Source organism: Mastomys coucha, unplaced genomic scaffold (assembly GCF_008632895.1).
Source record: "Mastomys coucha isolate ucsf_1 unplaced genomic scaffold, UCSF_Mcou_1 pScaffold21, whole genome shotgun sequence".
Lineage (NCBI taxonomy): Eukaryota > Metazoa > Chordata > Mammalia > Rodentia > Muridae > Mastomys > Mastomys coucha.
Genome location: NW_022196904.1, coordinates 137,582,944 through 137,606,666, shown reverse-complemented (window position 1 = coordinate 137,606,666; position 23,723 = coordinate 137,582,944). Strand labels below are relative to the sequence as shown.

Here is a 23,723-nt window from a genome sequence, read left to right as displayed (position 1 = left end):
AAAAAAAAAAAAAAAAGAGCTGGGCAGTGGTGACACATGCCTTTAATCCCAGCACTTGGGAGGCAGGTAGATTTCTGTGAATTTGAGGCTAGCCTGGTCTACAGGGTGATTGCCAGGGCAGCCAGGGCTATACACAAAGAAATCCTGTCTCAAAAAACAAAACAAACAAACAAACAAAAGAGTTGAGATGCAACTTAGATAGCAGAGCCATTACTTAGTATGCATAAAGTCCTGGGTTCAATTCTTGCACTGTATAAACCAGATATGTGTGTGTGTGTGTAGGTGATGATATACACCTATTATTCCAGGCATGAAGATCAGAAACTCAAGAACATCCTCAGCTACACACACCAGCCTAGGATAAAAGAACTTATTACGGGCACACCTTTAATCCCAGCACTTGGGAGGCAGAGGCAGGCGGATTTCTGAGTTCAAGGCCAGCCTGGTCTACAGAGTGAGTTCCAGGACATCCAAGGCTACACAGAGAAACCCCGTTTCAAAAAACAAACAAAAAAACAAAAACAAAAAAAGAACTCATTGCAAAAATGAAACATGCACATACTCTCACACACACAAATGTACACAAAGGACCAGTAGTGGAGGCCCAAACTTATAATCCCAGTACTTGGGTAGCAGAGGCAGAAAGATCTCTGAAAAGTTCAAAGTAAGACTTGTCTACACAAGTTCCAAGCCAGGCAGGAATATATGGTGAGACCCCTATGTCCAAAATAAATTAAAACCAAATCAACCAAACCACCAACCATGGTACACATGGTACACATGGTGAGACTGATGGCTCAAGGAGTACACATGGGGGGACTGATGGCTCAAGGAGTGCACATGGGGGGACTGATGGCTCAAGGAGTACACATGGGAGGATTGATGGCTCAAGGAGTGCACATGGGGGGACTGATGGCTCAAGGAGTGCACATGGGGGGACTGATGGCTCTGGCAGCATGTGTGTAGCAGAGGATGGCCAAGTTGGTCATCACTAGAAGGAGAGGCCCTTGTCCCTGTGAAGGTTCTGTGCCCCAGTGTAGGGGAATGCCAGGGCCAGTAAGCGGGAGTGGGTGGGGTGTTGAGTAGAGGGAGTGGGGAGGAAACAGGGGTTTGTTCTTGTTTTTTTTTTGAAGGGAAAAAAAAAAGACAAAAAGAACCAAACAAGTCAACCAAACAAAAAAGCAGTTTGCAAACTTTAATATGCACATAAATGTATGCAAATGCTTTCTAACCTATATGTGTGCCCAGCATTGGACACATGTATTTGAAATCCATACCATAATCTTGGAAACAGATTAACCTCATTTAACAGGTGAAAGAACAGACTTTAATACAGGGCCAGGCCCCCAGAATTCTAACTGCTGGCCCAATGCTTTCCCCAGTTTACAAAGCTCTATCCCTGCTCAGCCTTCTTTCTGGAAATCTCTAACAAGTAGAGCTGTGTAGAAAAGGAACGAACATGAACTTGGAACAAAGTGATGACAAATGTTTCCAATTAAAATGAAGACACAGGCACTCGTCAGTGTATTTACTGCCCAGTTTCCTGAACGTCAAACACCAGGCGGTGGTTGGGGTGGTGGCATTCCTAGAGCCCTGGAAGGCAGCAGTCCTCCGGAAGCTTCTTTGTGCCAACTGCCACAACAGAGCTGCCCTGTCTGAGAACCCCAGTGGAAACAAACAACAACCGGTCTCAAAGGCACTCATACTTGAATAAGAATTGAAAAGGGATATGGGCTTTAAAATTCCCTGGAAAAATAGTGGCCCCTGTGCATGAAGATACGAATTTATCAGGTGCAGTTTGTGACTCAATTTGTAGGAAATAATAGAAGTCTGGGTATGAAGCTGGGCAGTGGTAGCACATGTTTTTAAGCCTATCACTCAGAGGCAGGTGGATTTCTGAGTTCAAGACCAGCCTGGTCTACAGAGTGAGTTCCAGGAGAGCCAGAGCTACACGGAGAAACCCCGTCTCAACAAAACAACCACCACCACCACCAACAACAACAAAAAGAGTTTGGGTGTGATTCATCCTTGACTTCAGGAGCAGCTAATTCCCTCACAAGTCGCTTCATTCTTTTCCTACCTCCAGCTCCTGGATGATGACTCCCTTATTCTCTATTTCTTCTCCTCTAGAAGGGAAACAGAGAAGTACCATAAGAAAGCAAGCCTGTCTAATATCTGAAACAAGATATATTACAGTCTGTGGTTGACCCAGTGCTCACCTTACACAGCGTGGTTTGAGAATTGGTACAAGGTTGCCCCCCAAAGTCTTCTCTGTAAAACTTGCAAGATCTTATATTTCTATTGTAGTGGTTTAAAAGTTTTTAGGATATATATATGTGAATGTATATAAAAGTCTATATAGTTAATAAATTATATATATATATATACACACACACACACATGTTTTTTGAGACAGAGTTTCTCTAATTTTTTTTTTGTTTATTTGTTTTTTTGAGACAGGGTTTCTCTGTATAGCCCTGGCTGTCCTGGAACTCACTCTGTAGACCAGGCTGGCCTCAAATTCAGAAATCTGCCTGCCTCTGCCTCCCAAGTGCTGGGATTAAAGGTGTGTGCCACCACCACCCGGCTACTATTTATTTATTATAAGTATACTGTAGCTATCTTCAGATGCACCAGAAGAGGTCATCAGAATCAGATCTCATTACAGGTGGTTATGAGTCACCATGTGGTTGCTGGGATTTGAACTCCTGACCTTTGGAAGAGCAATCGGTGCTCTTACCCACTGAACCATCTCACCAGCCCCGGCTCTAATTTTTTAAAATAAGTTTTTGTTTGTGATTTTGAGACAGGGTTTCTCTGTGTAGCCCCTGGCCATCCTGGAACTCACTCTGTCGACCAGGCTGGCCTCACACTCACAGAGATCCTCTGCTGGATTAAGTCGTGCATGAATCTTCTTCCCAGGAGCTACAGAACTCAGTTGTGGAAAATCAAACAAAAGCCTTCACTATGAGGTTGGCTAAATTACAGCAAAAATTCAGGTTTTAGCTTGGAAGGTATCAACAGTTCAACTAAGGGCACTTACTGGTTAAGGAATGGGATACTATAATTTGAGATGGGTATGTGTGGGAGAACCCTACTGAAACTGAGAACTTTGAACCCTCAGATTCCCAAGAGTTTAATCTCACTTGAGGAAGCAGTCTCTCCACCTGTGGCAGAGGATGTACTCTTACTCCTGGCCCCTGAAATACTGCCCTTTCCACCGCTGACTGAGGAAACCAATCCTTCACCGTCTGCTATATCAGCAGTGACTTTCCCTGAAGGAAAGTGATGACCCTCAGGACCAGCAATAGTTGCCTCTAAACCTACAACCAGACTCAAGGTTATGCAGGCTCCTAGAGGGGTGGTAGAAAAAAAAAAAAAGAAAGTATATAGCTGGGCATGGGGGTACAAGCATTCAATCCCAGCACAGAGAGGCAGAGGCAGGAGGATCTCTGTTAGTTCAAGGCCTATCTAATCTAAAGAGTGAGTTCCAGGACAGCCAAAGCTACACTGAGATACCTTGTCCAGAAAGGAAAAAAAAAATTTAAAAGGAATGAAAAGAAAGAAAGTGTAGCCAGGCCGTGGTGGCACACGCCTTTAATCCCAGCACTTGGGAGGCAGAGGCAGGCGGATTTCTGAGTTCGAGGCCAGCCTGGTCTACAGAGTGAGTTCCAGGACAGCCAGGGCTACACAGAGAAACCCTGTCTCAAAAAACCAAAAAGAAAGAAAGAAAGTGTAGTCCATGAAGAGGTATACTACACTACTAAAAAGCTCAATGAATTTGCTAATTCATCCAAGCAGAAGCTTGGAGAATATGTGTGGGTATAGATTTCAAGGGTGTAGGATAATGGTGTAAAGAACATAAAACCGAATCAGGTCAAGTTTATTGATACAGGCCCACTGAATGCAGAATCTAGTTTTAATATGTAGGCTTGTACGGATGTCAAAGATTTTGCTTGAATGGCTGACTGAAATATTTCTCAAAAGATGGCCTACTGAAAAGGAGTTGGAGATACCTGATATCCTTGGCTTAATGTTGATGAAGGGATTTATGGCACAGGGAAACTACAATGCTAAAGTGGATATGCTATGAAAACCCAATAGTCCACAATGGAAAGGCCAGAAAGGCATGGCCTTCAGTAATTCTGTGAGAGGGGCACCAGCACATCAGAAAAGCTTTATTGTTGCCCTTTTCCTTGGGTCAGACCTTTGGGTTGGAGACGCTGTGCTTAGTTGGTTGAATTAAATGTAGTGAATTTATTTGGGCCCCAAAGTACCAGGGCCCCAAATTGAATTGCTAAATGGGCAGCACAGACAAAACACTGTCCAGAATGGCCTAGCCCAGAAGCACAGCACAGGCAAAGTGATTTTTATGGTGGCATGACTTATATGGACTTTTGGTATTGGCTAATCAAGCATGGTGACTCTAGGCATGAAATAGATAAGAAGCCTACTGCATTTTTTTTGTTTGATCTGTATGAGTGGAAAAATTCTCAAACAAATGGATGGTAGCAAAAGGGAATCTCCAGCTGTGAACCAGTTTCTAGACTGGCGCCAGTTTGCAGATCCAGAATCCCTCAGATGAAACCACAACCCGGTTCCTCTGAGGAAGGACCTTGATAAAATCCTGTGAGTTTTACTGTTAACCTCCCTCCAGTCCTTCCCCAGAGGGACACACAGCGTTTTAAAAGAGTGATCCTATACACTAGGGGAAGGGAAACAATCAGATATTCTAGGCTCTCTTAGGTACTGGTTCTGAACTGATGCTGATTCTGGGGGACCCTAAGAAACATCTGAACTTCCAGTTAAAGTAGATGTTTATGGTGGCCATGTGATTCATAGAATTTTGGCTGAAGTCTAACTCACAGTATGTTCAGTGGGTTCCCAAACTCATCATGTGGTTATTTCCTCAGTTCCAGAATGTATAACTGGTATAGATATACTTAGAAAGTGACAGAATACTCATATCAATTCCCTGACCTATGGAGTGGTCTACTATGGTTGGGAAGGCTAAGTGGAAGCCTTTAGAGTTGCCTCTGCCAGGGAAAATAGTGAATCAAAAGCAGTATGGTATCCCTGGAAGAACTGTAGAAATTAGTGCCACCATCGAGGACTTGAAAGATGCAAGGGTGGTGGTTCCCACCACATCTCCATTTAACTCTCCTGTCTGGCCAGTACAGAAGACACATGGATCATGGAGAATGAGAGCTGCCGATCAAAAACTCAACCAAGTAGTGAATCCCGTTGCAGCTGGTGTGCAGCTGTGGTGTCCTTACTTGGACACATTAACACATCTCCTGGTACATGGTATGCAGCTCTTGATCTAGCAAATGCCCTTTCCTCAGTACTGTCCACAAGGACCACCAGAAGTCATTTGCTTTTAACAAGGCCAGCAGTATACCTTCACAATTTTACTGCAAATATTTTATTAACTTTTCAGTCCTGTGTCATAACTCAGATAGGATCTTGATTGTTTGTATCTTCCGCAAAATATAACATTAGTCCACTATGTTGCTGACATTATGCTGATTAAATAAAATGATCAGGTGGTAGCAACCACTTTGGACTTGTTGGTAACACACATGTGCATCAGAGGATAGAAAATCCAAAGCCATGCGGTGGTGGCACACACCTTTAATCCCAGCACTTGGGAGGCAGAGACAGGCAGACTTCTGAGTTCGCACCCAGCCTGGTCTACAGAGTGAGCTCCAGGACAGCCAGGGCTACACAGAGAAACCCTTTCTTGAAAAACCAAAAAAAAAAAGAAAGAAAGAAAGAAAGAAAATTAATCCAACCAAAATTCAAAGGCCTTCTATTTCTGAAATTCTTGGGAGTTCAGTGGTACATGGCATGTAGAGATATTCCCTTGCAAAATGAAAGATAGGTTATTGTACCTGGCTCTTCCTACTACCAAAGGTTGGGGGTAAGAACATGTTTAGAGGGCCTGTTTGGAGTCTGAAGACAACATGTTCCTCACTTGAGTGTTACTCCAACCAATATATCAAGTGACTTGGAAAGCTGCTAGCTCTGAGTGGACCTGGAATAGGAGAAGGCTCTTCAACACATCCAGGCTGCTATGCAGGCTGCTTTACCTCTTGGACCATATGATCTAGCAGACCCAATAGTACTTGAGGAATCCATGACAGAGAAGGATACTGTTTGGAGCCTTTGGAAGGTCCCTACAGTGAATCACGAGAAGACACCTTTGGAATTTTGGAGCAAGGCTCTACCATTATCTGCAGACAATCATTCTCAGCTCTTAGCCTACTATGAGACCTTAGTGAAAACTGAACATTTGACAATGGGCCACCACATGACCATGTGACCTGAGCTGCTCATCATGAGCTGGGTATTAATTTAGTCCACTAAGTCATGAAGTAGAATGTCTACAGCAGCAATCCATTATCAAATGGAAGTGGTATGTGCATGATTGGGCCCAAGCAGTCCCTGAATGCACAATTGAGTTGCAGGAAGAATTTATCCAAATGCCTATGGTTTCCACTCCCATTACAATGCTAAGTGCTTTCAAGCCTGCACCTATAGCCTTATAGAGTATGTGCAGAGACAATCTCTTATGCACTGTGCGAAACATCAGCTGTCAATACAAAGCCGATGGCCAATGAGCTGAGGCAAGGCAACTGGCTATGTGGTAGGCATAGACTAGAATATGAGTTATATAAGTTACAAGCTAGTCAGGGACAAGTCAGAGCTTATGGCCTAAGCATTTATTCATAAATAATCAAGTCTCAGAGTCATTATTTCAGGAGCAAAATGGCCAGGTAGAAAAGCTCGTGGTGGGCTAAAGAAATGGCTCAGTAGTTAAGAGCACTGACTGCTCTTCCCTAGGTCCTGAGTTCAAATCCACATTGTGGCTCACAACCACCCATAATGAGATTTGACGACCTCTTCCGGTGTGTCTGAAGACAGCTACAGTGTACTTATTTGTAATAATAAATCTTTGGGCTGGAGTGAGCAGGGACTGAGCCAGCAAGGACTGACCGGAGCGAGCAGGGTTAACCAGAGTGAGCAGAAGTCCTAAAAATTCAATCTCCAGCAACCATATGAAGGCTCACAACTATCTGTACAGCTATAGTGTACTCACATAAATAAATAAATAAATAAATAAATAAATAAATAAATAAATAAATAAATAAAGCTGGGCAGTGGTGGCACATGCCTTTAATCCCAGCACTTGGGCAGGCTGATTTCTGAGTCCAAGGCCAGCCTGGTCTACAGAGTGAATTTCAGGACAGCCAGGGCTGCATAGAGAAACTCTGTTTCGAAAAACCAAAACCAAAAAATAAATAAATAAATCTTAAAAAAAAAAAAAAAGAAGGGGGCTGGTGAGATGACTTAGTTGTTAAGAGCACCAACTGCTCTTCTGAAGGTCCTGAGTTCCCAACAACCACATGGTGGCTCACAACCATCTGTAATGAGATCTGATGCCCTCTTCTGGTGTGTCGGAAGATAGCTACAGTGTATTTACATGTAATAAATGAATAAATCTTAAAAAAAAAAAGGAAAGAAGACAGAAATAGAGAAAAGCTCATGGCTAAGATATGTCCTGAGATTGGTTGACAGAGGAAAAGAAGACTAGAGCTTGTTTTACTGATGGTTCTGCACGTTATACAGGCACCACCTGGACCTGGACAGCTGCAGCATTACAACCCCTTTGTGGGACAGCCCTGAAAGACACTGGCATAGGGAAATTTTTAGAATGGGTAGAACTTCAAGCAGTGCACATGGTCATACATTTTGTTTGAATGGAAAAATGACCACAAGTACAATTGTTCTCTGATTCATGAACTATAGCCAATGAATTGGCTGGACTGTCAGGGACTTGAAAAAAACATGATTGGAAAATTGATGAGAAATGAGTCTGGGGAAGAAGTATGTGACTAGATTTCTCTAAATGGGCAAAGGATGTGAAGATACTTGTGTCGCATGTCAATGCTGATCCAAAGGTGACTTCAGCAGAGGAATTTAGTAATCAAGTAGATAGGAAGATCCATTCTGGGGACAGTTAGCCTTTCCTCTAGGCATCTGTCATTGCCTAATCTCATGAACAAAGGAGCCAAGGTGGCAGGGACGGGAGTTATGCATAGGCTTGACAACATGGACTTCCACTCAACAAGGCTAATCTGCAGGAGATATTCTGGTTATGGACATGTCTTTCCTGCATGTGGTGCTTCTGCCACAACCACCATATGGACTTACAGAATGCCTTATCTACCATTATATTACTCCATACAATATCACTTCTGACAAAGAAACTCATTTCATAGCCAGAGAAGTTAGCCAATGGTCTCACAATCATGGAAACCACTGATCCTATCATGTTCCCCATCATTCTGAAGCAGCTGGCTCAATACAGAAATGGATCTGCCCTTTGAAGACACAGTTAAAGTACCAATTAGGTGGCAACAGCCTGGAGAGCTGCAGGGTTCTGCAGAAGGCGGGCTATGCTTTGAATCAGTGTCCAATATATGGTATAATTTCTCAGATAGCCAGGATCCACAGGTTCAGGAATTAAGGGGTGGAAAAGGGAATTTTTTCCACTCACTACCTTCCTAATGACCCACTAGGAAAATTTTGCTTCCCATTTCTGAGACCTTAAGATCTGCTGGCCTAGAAATTTTGGTTCCAGATGGGGGAGCACTCCTGCCAGAAGAAAAAACAAACATTCCTTTAATCTGGAAGCTCAGACTTCCTCCTGGCCACTTAAGCCATCAGGCTAAGAAACAAATAACAGTGGTAGGTGCAGTGATTGATCGAGACTACCAAGGGGAAATTGGATTGCTTCTACACAATGGAGGTAAGAGCGATTATGTCTGGAGTGCAGGAGATCCTTGGTGGTAGCATGTTCTGTGATAAAGTCAATGGGAAACTACAGCAGCCTAATCCAGGCAGGATGACTTGGGCTTAGACTCCTCAGAAATGAAGGGATGGGTCCCTCCTCGAAGAACAGAACCAAGATCTACTGAGGTGCTTGCTGAGGGTAGAAGAAATATAGAATGGGTAGTAAAAGACAGTAGTTATAAATATCAGCTAAGACAATGTGATCAGTTACAGAAACAAGGGTTACTTGACATAAGTGTGTGTCACAGTTTATTGTTTGTGCAGATATTTGTGTTTTCTTTCCTTGATTTCTTTATCATGTAATAAACATCAATAAAGAGATGGACAGTGGTTATCATATGTAAGTTTGAGATATTAAAAGAATGTCTCTCAAGGTACATTGCCACCTATTCTAAAATTTTTAATGCATCTGCAGTTGTTCAAGGGATAGTTATATTATGTTAGGTATATTTATGACTGGGTTAAAATTTTATTCTATAAGTTCTGTCCCTCTGAGAACCCTGACTAATACAATATGCAGTAAGACAGAAAGCATTATGGAAAAATACTTGTATTTTCTAAAAAATGAGTAAGGTGGGAATGTCCCATCAATGAAAATAACGGATAATATTTGCTGTCAATAATAAGTTTTGGGTTTTTGAGAGAAAAAATTGAAATTTGGAAGCTTATATTCATCACTGTGGGTTTTGATAGCTTTCATAATTTAAATACTCCCCAGATAATACTGGTAGCATTAACAAGTATTACTTAATATTTTATAAAAAAATTATTTTTATCTTATGTTCACTGGTATTCTGCCTGTATGTAAGTCTCTATGAAGGTGTCAGATCCCCTGGAACTGGAATTATAAACAGTTGTAAGCTGTTATGTGGGTGCTGGGAATTGAACCCAGGTTCTTTGGTTAAAAACAGCCAGTGTGCTGGGCAGTGGTGGAGCACGCCTTTAATCCCAGCACTTGTGAGTCAGAGGCAGGTGGATTTCTGAGTTTGAGGCCAGCCTGGTCTACAGAGTAAGTTCCAGGACAGCCAGGGCTACACAGAGAAACCCTGTCTTGAAAAACACAACAAAACAAAAACAAACAAACAAAAAACAGCCAGTGCTCTCAACCACTGAGCCACCTCTCCAGCCCAACATCTATTACTTGGTATTATATAATGAATTACACCATTATTTGGACAATCTATATAAGCCAATGAATCAACATTTTCCAGATGACTAATGGAATGCTTCATATTATAATGTCAGGCTGAGTAAATCATTCACCAAAACACAACCCAGGCCCTGCTTAGTGGTACATGTCTTTAATCCCAGTACTCAGGAGGCACAGGCAGGTGGATTTCTGTGGGTTCTATGCCAGCCTGGTCTACATCATGAGTTTCAGGACAGCCAGGGCTATACAATGAGACCCTGTCTTAAAAAAAAAAAATTCCCCAAACCCAGAAACTCAAAAGTTGGAGATGGTAGTTGCAACCCAGTATTCAAGAGGCTGAATCTCAAAGATGCTTGGGCTCTACAAACAAAGCACCTCAAACAACAAATGAAAATGGACCAATGAATCTTAATGTAGTAGAGTTCAAAAACTGTAATCACTAATTTCAGATCTTAAATTCAACTAACCTTAAACTACCATGTAAAAACCCCAACTCCTACTTGTCCAAGTTTTTCCTTCTGTTTTATGGTATTAGAGATTGAACCCAGTATATTCTAGCTAAGTGCTTTACTACTGAGCTACACCTTCAGCACAGGCAAAATTTGTATAGTGTCAAGAGAATATTTATAGTGACCAGAGAGGGCTATTAACATATTCCTAACCTTCCCCAGCACAGCTCTATATGAACTGGACTTTCTCTCATATCATCCCCGAACCAAAATATTTTCAAGACTGAATGTCCAAGCAGATACAATATTCTAGTGCTGTTTATTTTTTTTGAAGATTTTATTTTTGTAGAGTTTGTATGAGTGTAGGTACACATATACAAAGCCACATCTACCTGTGCATATACAAAGCCCACAGAAGAGTGTAAGATCCCTCAGAGCTGGAGTTACAGGCATTCATGTGAATCCCAGCTCATTTGTGTGAACTCTGTGTCTCATAACTGTACATCAAGCCCTTTTAACCACTGAGCCATCTCTCCAGCTTCCAATACTCTAGGGCTCTTATATTAAGCTGGGCATTAATGAGATTTGTAGAAATGTAAATGTATGAGTTTCTGTATATCATGTGTGTACATGTCCTCGGAGGCCACAAAGTGTTGCATCCTTGGGAACTGGAGTTATAGGTGATTGTGAGCCACCTGGTGAAGGTGCTGGGAACTGAAGCCCAGTCCTCTGCAAGAGCAGTAAGTACTCTTAACCACTGAGCCTTCTCTCTAACCTCTCAGCACATAAGAACCTCAAAGATACATGATTTGTAAATACTTCCTCCATCACTACTGTTAAAATGACTTTTGACAATTTCTTTTCTTTTCTTTTCTTTTTTAAAGATTTATTTTATGTGTATGAGTACACTGGAGCTGTATAGATGACTGTGAGCCATCATGTGTGTGGCTGCTCTCCAGTCCCACTCTCTCAGCTTGCTCAGGCCAGCTCGCTTCAGCTGCTCCCTCCGGTATAATTCACTGTAGCTGTCTTCAGACGCACCAGAAGAGGGCGTCAGAGCTCATTATAGGTGGTTGTAAGCCACCATGTGATTGCTGGGATCCGAACTCAGAACCTCTAGAAGAGCAGTCAGTGCTCTTACCCACTGAGCCATCTCTCCAGCCCAGACCTTTGACAATTTTTAAAAATTAAATAGCCATAAGTGGTGGCAGAGACCTTTAGTCCCAGCACTGAGGAGGCAGAGGCAGGAGAATCACTGTCCTTTCAAAGCTGGTCTAGTCTATATAGAGAGTTCCAGGCCAACCAGTGCTACAGAGTGAGATCTGTCTCAAAAATCTCTTTAAATAATTAAAAAATAAATTCAAATGTATTATTTCTTTTGCTGTTTGTTTCTTTGGTTTCTTACTTAATAAACCAATGCCAAATCCAAAATTAAACCCAAATCCAATAGAAAATTTGCTCATTTATAGTACTGACTTATTGTGTGTTGGCTTGCTTACTTGTTTTGAGACAGAATTTCATGTATCCCAGGCTGGCTTTGAACACCTGACTCTCCCACCTCCATTTTCTCAGTGCTATGATTAAGGGCATGTGTCTGGGTTCTTCTTTTTTTAAATTAAACTTCTGGAACTTTTATCTGACACATTGTATGTACTTAGTAGTTCCAAGCTCTCACTCAGGCACCTCACAATTGACTGACTCAGGCTCCAAGGAACCCTGTGGGGTTCACATGCAAAATGCCACCCATAGACACAGAGCTTAGTCTAATAAAACTTAAAAAAAGCTTAGTATAGTGGCGCATACTTCTGATTCCAGCATCCAAGGGCTAAAATAAGACCATAAGTTGGAGATCATGGCTGCACAGCAAGACCCATCTCAAGACAAAACCATAAGCAAAATGAATGAAGTTTTAATTTCTTTCAGCAATGATTTATAATTCTCAAGGTACAATTTATTGTACTTTGATGCTTTTAACATTATTTTAAAGGGAATTGGGTTTTTTTAAAAAGATTGATTGATTGATTGATTGATTCATTATATGTAAGCACATTGTAGCTGTCTTCAGACACCCCAGAAGAGGGTGTCAGATCTCATTACAGATGGTTGTGAGCCACCGTGTGGTTGCTGGGAACTGAACTCAGAACCTTTGGAAGAGCAGTCAGTGCTCTTAACCACTGAGCCATCTTTCCAACCCGGGAATTGTTTTTTAAATTTCTGTTATTATTTAGTAATTTGTCTGTATGTGTGAGTGTGTGTATTTGTGTACATATTTGTATGTGTATATGTTCTTTAAGGTTTTCTATGAATAAGATTAATCATCTTCAAATAAAGGTAGTTTTGCTTCTTTTCAGCTTGTATACTTTACCTTCTAAGTGCTCTGGCTAGAACTCCAGTGTTAGGCTGAGTACAAGTGCTGAAAGTAGGCATTCTGGGTTTTTTCTTGTTTTTTAATTAATTAAATGATAATAATTACATTTATTTATATTTGAGACAGAGTTTGACTATGCAGCCTTGGCTATCTAGAACTGGTCCAACAGACCACACTGGCCTCAACCTCACAGAGATCCACCAATCTCTGAAATATTTACTGTTAATCATGTATATATGTGTGTCTCTGTGTGTGTCTGAATGTATGGGTATGCATGTATGGATGTGTGTAGGTACATGAATGTGTGGGTATATGGATGTGTGTGTGTATATATAGGTGTATGGATGTCTGTGTATGGATGTGTGCATGTATGGGTATATATGGATGTATAAATATGCATGGGTATATGGATATGTGGGTGTATAGATGTGTGTGGATATATGGATGTGTTTGTGTATGGATGTGTGTGGATGTATATGGCTATGTCTGTGTGGGTGTATGGATATGTGTGTATGTGTATAGGTGTATGGATGTATGTGTATGGATGGATGTGTGTGCATATATACAAATGTATATGGATGTGTGTGGGTGTATGGATGTGTGTGGATATGTATGGATGTGTGTGGATATGTATGGATGTGTGTGGGTGTGTATGCATGTGTGGATGTGTATGGATGTGTGTGGATATGTATGGATGTGTGTGGGTATGTATGGATGTGTGTGGATATGTATGGATATGTGTGGGTGTGTATGCATGTGTGGTTGTGTATGCATGTCTGGATGTGTATGGATGTGTGTGGGTATGTATGGATGTGTATGTATGGATGTGTGTGGATATGTATGGATGTGTGTGGGTGTGTATGGATGTGTGTGGATGTGGGAGTGTATGGATGTGTGTGGGTATGTATGGATGTGTGTGGATATGTATGGATGTGGGTGGGTGTGTATGGATGTGTGTGGATGTGCGAGTGTATGGATGTGTGTGGGTATGTATGGATGTGTGTGGATATGTGTGGGTGTGTATGCACGTGTGGATGTATATGGATGTGTGTGGATATGTATGGATGTGTGTGGATATGTATGGATGTGTGTGGATATGTATGGATATGTGTGGGTGTGTATGGATGTGTGGATGTGTATGGATGTGTGTGGGTATGTATGGATGTGTGTGGATGTGCGAGTGTATGGATGTGTGTGGGTTCCCTCAGAGACACAAGGTGTCCTATGCAGTTGTAAGCTACCTGACTTGGGTTCTGAGAATCTTACCTTATTCAGGTCCTATGGGAGAGTAATATACACTGCTGAGCCATCTCTCCAGCCCTTGTTTTACTTCATAGATAGATAGATAGATAGATAGATAGATAGAGCCTGTATGTATGTCTGTGTACCATATGCATGTGGTGCCTGTGGAGGCTAGGCTAGAAGGCCATCATAGCCACTAGAAGTTACAGGAGAAACTACAACATAAGTTCGGGGAACAGAACCAGAATCTGGAAGTGACGTCAGTGCTCTTAACTGATAAATAATTTCTCCAGCCCTATTTACAATTTTATGTATGTATATATGTATGTATGTATGTATGTATGTATGAATGTATGCATGCATGCATGCATGTCTTGAGACGAGGCCAAGCAGAAATAATTCTGAGAAATATCTCCTCAAAAGTATATTGTCCCTAATTTAGGAAATTATATCAACAACAAATATAATGGATTCTAAGTATCTGGGAAAGAGTGTGACAAGTCACTTCTCTGGACTGAGGGAGGCAGAGAGAGGATGATCTCGGGGAATGCACATGCATGTGCTTGCATGAGCTATGTTCCTACTTTTCAAATTACCTGATGCTGTTGCCATATCTGATTTTGAACTTATATACATCGGGTCCTGCATGAAGAAACCTTGTTTCTGGAAATGGGTAGGTGAACGGTTTTAAACTCATTGTTTTTGATGTTAGCCTAAAAAAAAAAAGTAGAAATATTAATCAGTAAAAAGCTAAAGATGGCTCCTTAAATATAGGAAAGGAAGCCTATCTAACCCACAGTATCTCTTCAGGAGTAAAATGTTCAACATAATATCAGTGGCCATGAACCAGGCTCACTTAGCACAGCTGCTGATTACATGGACCACTCTCTTACCTATAGTGAGGATACATGCTATATTGGAACCATATTTATATAAAAGCAAAACAACAACATTCAAGTTTGTTTGGTTTTGGTTTTTTGAGACAAGGTTTCATTGTGTAGCCCTGGCTGTCCTAGGACTTACTCTAGACCAGACTGGCCTTGAACTCACAGAGATCTACCTGCCTTTGCCCCCTAAGTGCTGGGGATTAAAGGCATACACAACATTCAAGATTTAATTTTTTATTTTATGACTATGCTAATTAGTTATAGAATTCTTGTTTGTTTGTCAGCTCAACACTAGCTAGAATTGTTTGGAAGAGGGAACCACAACTGAGAAAATGCTTCCATCAGATTGGCCTGTGGGCAAATATGTGAGGCACTGTCTTGATTAATGACTGATGTGGGAGGACCCAGCCATTATGGGAGGTGCCACCATTTGGCAGGTGGTTCTGAGTTGTATGCGAAAGTAGGCTGAGCAAGCTAGGACAAGCAATACAGTAGAAGCATTCCTCCATCGTCTCTGCTGCACGTTTGTTTTGGTTTTGTTTGTTTGTTTGTTTTTGGAGACATGGTTTCTCTGTATAGCTCTGGCTGTCCTGGAACTCACTCTGTAGACCAAGCTGGCCTCAAACTCAGAAATCCTCCTGCCTCTGCCTCTCAAGTGCTGGGATTAAAGGTGTGCGCCACCACTGCCTGGCTCTCTGCTTCAGTTCTTGCCTTGGCTTTCCCTGATGATGGACTGTAACTTCTAAGCCAAATAAACCCTTTGCTCTCCTAGTTCTTTTTGGTCATGGTGATGTATTGCACCAACAGAAAGCAAGCCAAGACAGGTCACATTTGGCATGAGCTCAGAAATAAAAATCAGTGACGCTATGATTTTCTACATGCCAGAAGAGGGCATCAGATCCCATTACATACGGTTGTAAATCACCATGTGGTTGCTGGGAATTGAACTCAGGACCTCCAAAAGAGTAGCCAGTGATCTTAACCTCTGAACCATCTCTCCAGCCCACACTATGATTTTCTAAACTACTAGAGCTTTTCTGTGTCTCCCTTCATGTTAAAATACCAATAATAAACATTGAAGTCTCCTGGCCTTTACATGCAGAACTGTTAATAATAAAGAGGTCCAGAGTTTCCAAGGATCAAAGTTACTATATACAACTCCTGGACGTTGATTTTAATAGAAACAACTGAGATGTAATAAACACAAAACAGAATTTTGGTTTGAATCTCAGCCCTAATGTCCCTACTCCATTTTTGAACTTCAGTCTCTCTTCTCTTCTTTCCATCTTCTCCTCTTTAATAAGGGATATTTCAGACAAGTTCTTACTTTGTAACCCAGGCTGGCCAGGAACAATATAGCCTAGATTGCCTTCAAACTCATGGCAATCCTCCAGCCTTAGTTTCCTTATACAGTAGCAACGGTTGTTTTTGCTTTTTGAACAGGGTCCTATGTGGCTCAGACTGACCTTGAACACTTTACATAGATGAGGATGACCTCAGACAGACCCAGGGTCCTCAAAAGTCCCAAAGGCTGAGACAACAGGTTTTGTTGTTGTTGTTGTATTTTGTTTTGTTTTAAAGGTGTAGTCTTGGTAAATTACCCAGTCTGAACCAGAGCTACAGAGCTCAGATGATCTTCCTGCCTCAGCCTTCTGAATAGCTGGTGTTGAGGTTTGGTCTATAGCTACATACTGTAATGATAAATTCTATATCTCAAAGTCTAGTTGCCTCAAGACACTGAATTCTCCATTATACCAGCTTTTGTTGTGCAAACCCAGACCCTTAATTTAAAACTATTGGTTGAATGAAGAGGCCTACAGCCTGTAGCTGGGCAGAAGAGAGACAGGCAGGGCTTCAATTCCTGGGCTTGGTGTCTAGACCACCAGAGGAAAGAGGAGGAAGAAGGAAGAAGATACCATGGGGTAGGTGGATCCTGAAGACATGATCATAAGAGCCAGCCTGTTGGTGGAACATGACAAGTAATGTCCAGGGTTACTGACAGGGGAGTAGACAAAATAGCAGAGGGTTGATATCTGCCCACCTCTAGTGCTTTAAGGCTTATTATAAATATAAAGGGGTGGGCTTGAGAGATGGCTCAGTGGTTAAGAGCAATGCTCTTCTGAAGGTCCTGAGTTCAAATCCCAGCAACCACATGGTAGCTCAAAACCATCTGTAATGAAATCTGATGCCCTCTTCTGGCGTGGCTGAGGACAGCTACAGTATACTCACATACATTAAATAAATAAATCTTTAAAAATAAACAAACAAACAAACAAATAAATAAATAAACATAAAGGGGTGTGCATCCTATATTTGGGAACTAGACAATCTAAGGTGGAGTAGAAACACCCAAATAATATTTACTGAAACAAGCTGGGGCTGCAGGGTGTGATTAGCTAACAACCACTTTTGCCACACCCTATTCTGTGTATTATCTCACTTGTCCCAGTTTATGCTACAGGCAGCATAAACATGACAGACTAGGAATCTGAAGCACTATTGAAGGAGTGTATATCTATCAACTACTACTACTACGTTGGCCTAACTTCTTCAAGTTACAGAGAGGAAGAAACCAAAATTATAAGATCACACTACTGGGTCCCTATGCACCCCAGTAAAGCCTTGAGATCATTAATGTGGCCACTGTAGCCCACACTTGCCTCACATTAACAAGTCTTCCTGCCTATTCTAGCTTCGTTACTCTTTCCTCTAGTTTATCTCACACTCTTTCTGTTCAGCAGAGAGAGGTCTTCTGTGGCGGCATTATAAAAGCTATACGCCAAAGAAACAGAATTTCCTGAAATTTCCAAAGTTCGAGTCTGGGCTGTAAGTAAGGAGAGACCCCAGTGTCTGTTTGGAGGCAGGGACTATTCAGACTAGAATTTCAGTCAAAAATGAAAAGGAATTTTTGCCAACTGCAAAGCTACCAGAGAGGAGATGCTGCACACATCCTGAGGAAAAAAAATGGTAATTTTCCCTTGCTCAGAGTATGGCAGGAATCCAAGGTGAAGTGGATCAGAGTTGGTTCCAGATGATTTTTCTAGGTAGGCAGGGAGCCCACCTGGTGAGGCTTAGGTTTGCCTCAGAAACTCAAAGTGCTGCAGATCCAGTCATTTCCCCATAGCCTAAGGCCTGGGGGCACCTAAGAAAAAGAAATGAAGGACATTTGCTAAAAATGAAAGTCCAAAGAGTAAACCTCATGTGTTGTACCATGGCTGGCTGGCTGAGAAAAGGAAAAACAACTCTCTTCTAGCTGAGGCCTGTTCCTATCAATGGCTGGCTGCCTGCTTCAGATACAAACACCACACACTAATTACTTCATTTGAAAAATAAAGATTAGACAACATAGTCCAAAATAACCACATGGCAGAGTAGCTCCGGAATTTTATAGGGTTATTTTCCAATTTTGGCTACTATAGTGATAATTCTAGGATTTTGCTTTCTTAAAAAAAAATAACATTTGAAATTTAAATAAATAAAATAACCAATAAAGTTTTTAAAAAGTCAACAGAAACATTATAAGAATGTGCTTTTGCTTTAATCCCAGGTGTGGGATGTGGAGCTGTTTCCGACTGTCCACAGCAGCTCTGATTTGCCTGGAGCTTCATCAGGCGTGTGACCTTGTCAGCTCCAGATAGTTTCTGCAGTTGTGTGAAGTCTGAAATTCTGGGAACTTTTCAGAGAGTAAATAAATGCTAGAGCCTGACAAGCAGGGTTGCTGGTTGGTGACCATTCAAGGGGGCTGGCTGTGGTTTGTTAAAGAAGTCTTGAACTTTGTGGTTCAAAGAAGAAATAAAAGCAATACTTAAACATAGTAAAAGCAATATACAGCAAACCAGTAGCCAACATCAAACTAAATAGAAAGAAACTTGAAGCAATTCCACTAAAATCAGGGACTAGACAAGGCTGCCCACTCTCTCCCTACCTATTCAATATTGTACTTGAAGTCCTAGCCAGAGCAATTAGACAACAAAAGAAGATCAAAGGGATATGAATTGGAAAGGAAGAAGTCAAATTATCACTATTTGCTGATGATATGATAGTATATTTAAGTGACCCCAAAAATTCCACCAGAGAGCTCCTAAACCTGATAAACAACTTCAGCAAAATAGCTGGATATAAAATTAACTCAAGCAACTCAGTGGCCTTTCTCTACACAAAGGATAAACAGGCTGAGAAAGAAATTAGGGAAACAACAACATTCACAATAGACACATATAAAATACCTTGGTGTGACTCTAAGTAAGCAAGTAAAAGATCTGTTTGACAAGAACTTCAAGTCTTTGAAGAAGGAAATTGAAGAAGATCTCCGAAGTTGGAAAGACCTCCCATGCTCGTGGATTGGCAGGATTAATATAGTAAAAATGGCCATCTTGCCGAAGGCAATCTACAGATTCAATGCAATCCCCATCAAAATTCCAACTCAATTCTTCACAGATTTAGAAAGAACAATTTGCAAATTCATCTGGAATAACAAAAAACCCAGGATAGCCAAAACTATTCTCAGCAATAAAGGAACTTCTGGTGGAATAACCATCCCTGACCTTAAGCTGTACTACAGAACAATTATGATAAAAACTGCATGGTGTTGGTATAGTGAAAGGTAGGTTGATCAATGGAACAGAATTGAAGACCCAGAAATGAACCCACGCACCTATGGTCACTTGATCTTTACAAAGGAGCTAAAACCACAAAGTGGAAAAAAGACAGCATTTTCAACAAATGGTGCTGGCTCAACTGGTGGTTAGCATGTAGAAGAATGCAAATTGATCCATTTCTATCTCCTTGTACAAAGCTCAAGTCCAAGTGGATCAGGGACCTCCACATCAAACCAGATACACTGAAACTAATAGAAAAGAAAGTGGGGAAGGGCCTCGAGCATAAAGGCACAGGGGAAAATTTCCTGAACACCAATAGCTTATGCTCTAAGATCAAGAATTGACAAATGGGACCTCATAAAGTTGCAAAGCTTCTGTAAGGCAAAAGACACTGTCAGTAGAACAAAACAGCAACCAACAAATTGGGAAAAGATCTCTACCAATCCTATATCTGATAGAGGGCTAATATCCAAGGTATACAAAGAACTCAATAAGTTAGACTCCAGAGAACTAAATAACCCTATTGAAAAATGGGGTATAGAGCTAAACAAAGAATTCTCAACTGATGAATACCAAATAGCTGAGAAGCACCTAAAGAAATGTTCAATATCCTTAGTCATCAGGGAAATGCAAATCAAAACAACCCTGAGATTCCACCTCACACCAGTCAGAATGGCTAGGATAAAAAACTCAGGTGACGCCGGGTGGTGGTGGCGCACGCCTTTAATCCCAGCACTTGGGAGGCAGAGGCAGGCGGATTTCTGAGTTCGAGGCCAGCAGAGTGAGCTCCAGGACAGCCAGGGCTATACAGAGAAACTCTGTCTTGAAAAAAAAAAATTTCAGGTGACAGCAGATGCTGGAGAGGTTGTGGAGAAAGAGAAACACTCCTTCATTGCTGGTGGTATTGCAAGCTGGTACAACAACTCTGGAAATCAGTTTGGCAGTTCCTCCGGAAGTTATACCACTCCTGGGCATATACCCAGAAGATGCTCCAACATGTAATAAGGGTACATGCTCCACCATGTTCATGGCAGCCTTATTTATAATAGCCAGAAACTAACCCAGATGTCCCTCAACAGAGGAATGGATACAGAAATTGTGGTACATCTACACAATAAAAACAATGAATTTATGAAACTTTTAGGGAAATAGATGGATCTGGAGAATATCATCCTGAGTGAGGTAACCCAATCACAAAAGAACACACATGGTATGCATTCTCTGATAAGTGGTTATTAGCCCAGAAGTTTGGAATACAAGAAGCACAACCCACAAACCAAAGAAACTCAAGAAGAAGGAAGACCAAAATGTGGACACTTCATTCCTTCTTAAAAGGGGAAACAAAATACCCATGGAAAGAGTTGCAGAGACTAACTATGGAGCAGGGACTGAAGGAAGGGCACTCCAGCCTGATATACCTGTCTCCTGAGAGACTCTGACAGTACCCGACTAATACAGAAGTAGAGGCTCACAGCCATCCATTGGACTGAGTACAGGGTCCCCAGTGAAGGAGTTAGAGAAAGGATCCAAGGAGCTGAAGGGTTTGCAGCCCCTTAGGACGAACAACAATATGAACTAACTAGTACCCTCAGAGCTCCCAGGGACTAAACCATCAACCAAGGAGTACACATGGTGGGACTGATTGTTCTGGCAGCATGTGTATAGTAGAAGATGGCCAAGTTGGTCATCAACAGGAGGAGAGGCCCTTGGCCCTGTGAAGGTTCTGTGCCCCAATGTAGGGGAATGCCAGAGCCAGTAAGCAGGAGAGGGTGGGGTTGTTGAGCAGGGGGAGGGGGAGGGAACAGGGGTTTGTTCTTCTTGTTGTTGTTTGTTTTTTGTTTTTGTTTTTGTTTTTTTTTTTGGAGGAGAAACTAGGAAAGGAGAAATCATATGATATGTAAATAAAGAAAATATCTAATAAAAAAGGAAAAAACAAAAGGAAGGAAATTAGATTCATGGATCTTTATCTCTCTTTCCCCTTTATCCTTCTTTCTCTCCTATTTAGTGATAGGGGGTAAAACAGGGATGAAGGTGGAGGGATAAAAGGTGGGAAAAAGAAGAGCCCTTAAGCAGCCAAGATCAGCTACAAACTACTGTAGTCATGGTGACATTAGGTGCCAGTAAATATTAAGTTGACAGGACCTTATAGAATAAAGGTCAAACTCTCTAAAAATCTGGATGGAAGAAAACAAATCCAGAAAAGGTACAGGAAGTTGTACAACATATATAAGAGTTTAGGAGACCACACCTTTGAGTTCTTATTTTATTTTCCTAAACAGGGTCTCACTATGTAGCCCAGGCTGGCCTGGAATTCAAAATCCTCCAGCCTTAGCCTCACAAGTGCTGGGACTAAAGCATGTGCTAAAACACCGGGTCTGAGTTCTACCTCTGCTTCATATAAATCACTAGCCCTGAAAAGTAACCTAACCTTTTCATTTCTTAGCATCTATAGCACACACAGCAGTGATCCTACCTACTCCTGAAACTGCAGGATTAAATGAGATAATGTTATAAATAGCCACCTCATAAACCCCAAAGTACTCTATAAGCATCAGCAATTAAGGATGGCCTTTTTTTTTTTTTTTTTTTTTTTTTTTTTTGTGGATGTGTGTATGGTGCACACACGTGAGTGTGCAGGTGGTTCTCCTGGGGATGCAATTTGGAAGCCAAAGCAGGACACTGGCAGTTTTTCTCTATCAATTTCTGCCTTTCTGCCTCTAAATGACAACTCTCATTGAACAGGAAACTTCCTGTTTTGGTTAGGCTGGCTAACCATTGAGCTCCAGGGATTCTTCTGTCCCTCCTCCCATACCCTCAAAGGCTGGGGTTATGAGCAAGTGCAGCCATGCCTGGCTCTTTTATATGAATGCTGAGGATTTGAACTCATATCCTCATGATTGTAGGCAAACAATCTTATCCACTGAGCTACCCCCTCCAACCCTTACTATTAAAAAGTTTTCCTTTTAATGCTTTGCAGGAAAAACAAATTAAGAGAGCAAAACTGTTTAGCTTTGACGCAGACATCGCATCTGACATGAGCCTCCCTGAGGTTCCCAACCAAGGATTAGATTTAAAAGACATCTGAGAAAGAATTTTCGAGGTTTGAGTAATTCGTTTCACATAAAGAAACATCTGGGTCAGTACACAGAACCTATGGGGGACCGAATGCTAATGAGCATGATAATGAGTTGCCATGGAAGGTGACAGTAGGGAAGTGCAGTCACTAGTCACTAAACACTGGAGAATAAAGAGTGTCTACATTTATTCAAAATACATGGACACAGCAAATCTAACCTGGCAAGCTGCTGAGACCACAAATGAGTGTGGCAACAATATAGGGGATCCTATTGATGCTACAAACCCATCACCTAGGTTTCAGGATTCTCCTCTTTGCAAAGTCCTTGATGGTCTCAAGAGACCTTCCTGTTAGAGCAGAAGTAGACTCAGAATCTCTGAAAGCCTGTTTCTTTCAACTAGATTTTTGCAGACAGAGCAAAAATTTATTCAAACTATTTAATTTTAGAAGACATTGGAAGGAAGCAACCTCACCAAAGGAGGAAATGTCTTTCTTGATCATAGTGCTGTATGGACTAATTGTTAAGAGTGTGCTCCCTACCTGGAAGGTGGTGGTGCATGCCTTTGATCCTAGCACTCAGGAGACAGAGGCAGGTTCAAGGCCTCTGAGTTCAAGGCCAGCCTGGTCTACATAGTAAGACCCTATCTCAAGAAAAAAATGTGTTAAAATATAAACAGGAAGAGACTGATGGCCTACTCAGATTCTTGAATACTGCCATGCTTATTGCCAGCATTCTATTCTTTTACCTTTTTCTTTCAACCTTTTCTAGTAAAACATAACCTTTAACATTGGCCTCTGTGATGTAAAAAAAATTGCCTTTAGAACTGTGCCAGATTTGGTTTTGTTTAGTAAGGAATGGTAAACAATGGTTGTAAGGATACTCTGAAAATAAAATTCAAATGTCTTAGTAAACAACTCAATGAATCATAAGTCAAACTCTTAAATTACTCAGCTAACTACATCTTCCATTTTTCCTTAAACCCTACTGAAAGCTAATGGAAATTACCTCTGCTGAATAGGTCCAGGACTGCTGCGCGCTATGTCCCGCCGGCAGGAAAAACGCAGCACAAACGGATTCTTCTGCAGTATAAGCT

The 23,723-nt window shown here is 41.4% G+C and overlaps 1 protein-coding gene across 1 annotated transcript in view; it reads right to left on the bottom strand.

Annotated features, from left to right (window-relative positions):
* The window catches only part of Majin (membrane anchored junction protein), a 45,617-nt gene that overhangs the window by 16,387 nt on the left and 5,507 nt on the right, over window positions 1–23,723 (bottom strand). Inside the window, exons 2-3 of the mRNA XM_031389411.1 lie at window positions 14,665–14,781; window positions 2,081–2,126 (exon numbers count right to left, since the gene is read on the bottom strand). Coding sequence (XP_031245271.1) covers window positions 2,081–2,126; window positions 14,665–14,765 — 147 coding nt within the window. The 5' untranslated portion in view covers window positions 14,766–14,781. The remainder of the gene's footprint in view (window positions 1–2,080; window positions 2,127–14,664; window positions 14,782–23,723) is intronic.